At 33.9% G+C, this 5039-nt stretch overlaps 1 protein-coding gene across 2 annotated transcripts in view; it reads right to left on the minus strand.

The window, feature by feature from the left end:
- Nucleotides 1-2323: 2323 nt before the first annotated feature.
- Nucleotides 2324-5039, minus strand: part of LOC107658835 (sulfotransferase 4A1) — a 10648-nt gene continuing 7932 nt past the window's right edge. Inside the window, exons 7-8 of one of the 2 annotated variants that reach the window (XR_001630838.1) lie at nt 4313-4434; nt 3697-3773 (exon numbers count right to left, since the gene is read on the minus strand). Coding sequence is in view for 1 of the 2 variants with exons in the window: in XM_016447503.1 (XP_016302989.1) it covers nt 3661-3773 (113 nt within the window). In the remaining variant the exon portion in view is untranslated. Of the gene's footprint in view, nt 3774-4312; nt 4435-5039 lie in introns of both variants that reach the window. The other variant, XM_016447503.1, reaches the window with a different exon arrangement.

Here is a 5039-nt window from a genome sequence, read left to right on the forward strand (position 1 = left end):
TTGTGTGTTTGTAATTTTAATATTTTTATCTATAGGCCTATACAGCAAAACTACAGAGCTTCCAGTAGGTTATTTTACGGAGCTGTAAACACGGGAATCTCCGACCGCATGCAATCTTTGACGAACACCCAATTCATATATCAAACTAGGCTATATGTTATTAAATTGTATAGGCTATATATCAGATTATTTTATTTACAAGTTACATGTTTGTGTTTATCCCGTTTTTTCCCCCGTTGCATCTGAAAATTACTTTCAGACTTTTTTTTTTTCAAAGCGGCCCCCTCCAATAAATTTTGCCTGCCCCCTCACTTTGTGCGCTCTGGCGCCGACCCTGGCTATAGGCAACATTAATCATTCAACATTAATTTAGCCTGAGATGGTACAATGCAGTTTATTAACAATAAATACATAATTTGTCTGATGCAGTGTTACCAACAAGCTTATCAAACTGGAAAATACACCTGTTTGATACCATGATACGTTTTAAAGTAGACTCTCCCATGGACTGCATTGCCCTCTAGTGGCTCTAAAGTATGTGACACACTTTTGATCATTAATTATTAGTGATTAGTGGGTGAGCATTGCGCTCTTTTGCAAATATATGCTGTGATTTCTTAATATGTTTTAAGATAGAACCCTCTTTATATCATCTGTATGTATATAATTTGAATGCATGTTAGTAGTAAGGCAACAGATGAACTCACTGTAGGTTCATTACAGAATTCACAAAATGAATGAAATTTAAGCATTATTTTTTAATAATTTAAGTATTAAATACTCAATTGTTAAATGCTAAAATATTTTTTTTTATCTGTTTTTATTTACTTTTGAAGGTACATTTGTAACTTTTGTCTTGCAACTTTTGATTTATTCATTATTCATATGGTTCACGCAAAAATTTAAATTTGCCAAAAATGCTGAAAATGTACTTACCCTCAGGACATCTAAGATGTAGACGAGTTTGTTTCTTTCTCTGAACAGATTTGGTGACATTTAGGATCCTCTGCAGTGAATGGGTGCCGTCAGAATGAGAGTCCAAACAGCTGATAAAAACATAATCTTTATCAACTCATCTTGGATGGCCTGAGGGTGAGTACATTTTCAGCAAATTTTCATTTTTGGGTGAACTATTTCTTTAACAACAAAATTCCATGAGACCATGCTATGTTGTAACATTAAAATACAAAGTTGCGCTGATTACACTGATCTCATTTTTAATATCTGACTGGCAGATTAAAGGACACGTATATCAGAGGCGCTGATTTGTTGCCATAGGAACTTCACTTGTCCTTTGGTGCCATCTGTGATTGTTCAGAAACCTCTTTGTACTCAGCATGCTTCAGTTTCCAACTGTTGTTAATCCAGCATCTTAGATTTAAGCCGCTGTATTAGCTGCCATTTTAATTCTGATATGTTGTATTTACGCTCTAAGGCAAGAAGAAAGCAGAAGAATCAATTAATAAACATCGTCCAGTAACTAAATAGCAATAACACACAGTAGACAAACTGAACCTCAAGGCCTAAAGATGTCACTTTATTAATAAATCAGCAAGCAAGGCTGAAAAGAAACCAGTGTGTTGAGTTACATAAAACAGCATAGAGTGTAGAGGAATGAATGAAGTGACTGTGATGACGCAGCCTCCTGATTGGACGTTAGGTTTCAGAGCTTTATGACATCACAGCCTCTCTCCTGTCTGAACAGAAGTTCTCTTCCTGAATCAAGTCATTGCCTGAATTCGGAATAGCATACTAGCATAATACACTGTAAAAAAAAAAAAATTTTTCAAAGTTGTAAGTAAAACAAAGATTACTGGATTATGTTTAACACATTTACTTGCCTTTTCTTTGTGATTTTGTGAAATTTACTAGCAACTTCTGAGTGAAAATAAGAGTAGTGAAGTTTTTTGCAATAATTCAAAAAATAATGAAAAATGATTTAAAAAATAGCATATATACTACTCTTACTACAGTGGGTACGGAAAGTATTCAGACCCCCTTAAATTTTTCACTCTTTGTTATATTGCAGCCATTTGCTAAAATCATTTAAGTTAATTTTTTTTCCTCATTAATAAAATTTAAGGGGGTCTGAATACTTTCCGTACCCACTGTATTTCTACAGTACACAGTATGTATACTGTGCACAGTATGCACATTTTCTGTACACATTAATTAGTAGGTTACATACTACACTGAAAAAGATGGATGTAGAATCACTTTTTACTCAGAAATTGCAAGTAAATTTGTCAATTATTTACAAAGAACTGGCAAGTAACATTGAATTAAAAATGATCTTTTTTGAGTAGAAAGACTGAAATAGTATTTTCTTGTAAAACGTAACTTCAGTGATCTTTGTTTTATTTACTACTTCCAATTTTTTACAGAGTACCTTTTCATTGTATTAGTGCAAAATGCACAGAAAACTCAATCCCACAATGCAATGCACTCAACTAATCCTCAGTGTCACAGATTAACCAGGTGTAATATCTTATTGTCTCATTATTTGATCAGACTGCCACACAAATTTGGATCAAAAATTCAAAATATCCATTTAAATTTCTGACACGACTGCCGCTCTCTGAATTAAACACACATTTAATGAAGTTAAAAATTTAGTTTAGTTTACAAATTTAGTTAGTGGCATAATGCGTACTGCTGAACATTCTATTTTTAAAAATAGTACACTATGTAGTATGCTAGTATTCCATTCCAAACACAGCAATTGTTGGATATGTGAGGTTATACGTCACTTTAATATTTGACTTCACCTTATGCATCTTTTATGCTTTTTACCAAGACATAATGATGAAATACAAACTCATATCTGCTCTTAACACTTCTGATGCATTATATTATGATGTGCATGTTACTGATATAAAATGTTCTTTCCCATTCCTTTACACACAGATTGTATACGTTCATGTGACTGATATTTCTCACTTATGCAAATATGTAGGCATGATACACTCAAAAATTATGGATGCACATGTAAGTAAATGTAAAAAAAAAAGAGTTAAATATCTATGGTATCAATGAATAGCTATACTGGAATATAAGTCAAAGCATCTAGAAGCCACTAGAAGAAGCGAAATGACATTCCACACAAACTTTAAGATCTTTTGGCCAGGAGCCAATCAGCATTCATCATGAGGCTCAGGTTTTCACGACCTGAACTGTGATTGGATGACTGCATATTTGGTGCATGTATTAGCCTATGATTTCAAGAATCCTCCTGAGAAACGACAACGATATTCTCTGAGTTTGTCGTAAGGGCTTTAGCATATAGAATATAGTCTAAATCATATTTCATTTCTGATTTTTAATAAATACACTTTTCATAAGCGTTTTTGGGATATGGAATAGCTCTGTAAAATGTGCAAACGCAACAAGCACTGTGCTTACACTTTGGACTAGCACTGCTGATGCACTGTTTATACAAATACACACGTGAAAAAAAAAAAAGGCCTCAGTACTGACCGCGTATCTGTACTAAGAAGTAACTTTTGAGGAAATAATGAAAGCATTGATGAGCAAGAGATGGTGGGGATAGAGAGATAAAATCTAGATGGGGAATGTCCATCCGGTGACATTAAGCACAGCACGTGAACTGATTGGTTGGTTTGTTCTTGAGCAGTTAACAGATAGTCCAGTGTCACATCCTCACAGGGTAAAGTCAAAGGTCAGGTCAGACTTTGCCATCTTCTGTCTGTAAACAGCATCAAACTTTTCATTCATGGACACAGTGAAAATGTCCTTCCAAAGCCCAACACGACCTGAAGCAGATGAAAACAGAGTTAGAAGATTTCAGTGCAGTTCAACTCGTTTGGAAGCATTTGTGGAATAATTTGTTTTAGCAAAGAGAAGAATTAATCTCTTAGTAGTATTTTTAAAAAGCACTGACTGTGAAAGATGTCATTAACTTACTGTAAATATCATGCACATAATGCTAACTTTTATATGATACAACCAAGGATACCACTTACAGGAATTACATCAATAAGACACATCCAAATAGTATTACAATATATAAATTTAGATATATTTACAGCTCAGAAAAATAATATATATTTTTAATATAATAATAATTAAATTAAATAATTTTAATAATTTGTTTTAGTTTGTGTATCAACAAAAATATAAGCTTCACATTTCTGCTTCATACCCTCCAGAACAGTGGCCCAGCCCAGTTTTGTTTTGTTTTATTTAATTACCTTTCTATTTCTTTCTTTTTTTCCCCCTTTTTTTTTAATACAGTTTTTTTGACAATCAAACCCAGAACATTCCTTAAAGACTTGACCTCACCCGGACTCACCTTTCTTACACTTTTTCCATCTTCATGTTCACAGTATATCTTCATGTACACTTATAGTATAATAAATCCCTACTGTATGTAGTGAGATTTTTCAGCGTCATGCCAAGCCAAGAATCCATGCACTAAAAGAAAAATGAACAAGACACAAGAAAACAACAACAAAACCAAACTAAAGTGCAAATTATAAAATAATCTAAAATAAATTGCAAAAAGTTTTTACATAATGTTCACTGAATAATAAAACAAATAACAGCACAAAGACGTCAAACAGCAACATAAATGTCCATAGAAATAAAGATGCACCACACATATTCACCACATGATGGCACTGCCCAACAATCCTTCCTTTGTATGACCGATAAGGCAGTCATACAAGGGGCTAGATTTCTGTCTGGCAGACATATACATGCATGTAAAATGTGTTAAAGTTCACTCTCACTTTTGGCCAGCCCTTATCACTGCATGTGTCCTTCCTTGGGAAAGACTAAGGATTTCTCTTGCCTCAGAAGAAATCTCTGGGAATCCATTTTTATAATTCCTCTAATGATAGGCTAAATAAGGTATAGGGTCAGTGTGCTTCGGGTCATGTTTCTCAGGGAACAGAACATGCAGTGACAGACTGCTAATATTTTTCTTCCTAGTTTCAAGTGTTTTTTGCTATTTTGTAATGCACATCGAGTTAGGATTAATTCAAAGTAACCCCCCCCCCCCCCCCTTTTTTTTTCCC

The sequence above is a fragment of the Sinocyclocheilus anshuiensis genome, unplaced genomic scaffold (assembly GCF_001515605.1).
Source record: "Sinocyclocheilus anshuiensis isolate Anshui unplaced genomic scaffold, SAMN03320099.WGS_v1.1 scaffold283, whole genome shotgun sequence".
Classification (NCBI taxonomy): domain Eukaryota; kingdom Metazoa; phylum Chordata; class Actinopteri; order Cypriniformes; family Cyprinidae; genus Sinocyclocheilus; species Sinocyclocheilus anshuiensis.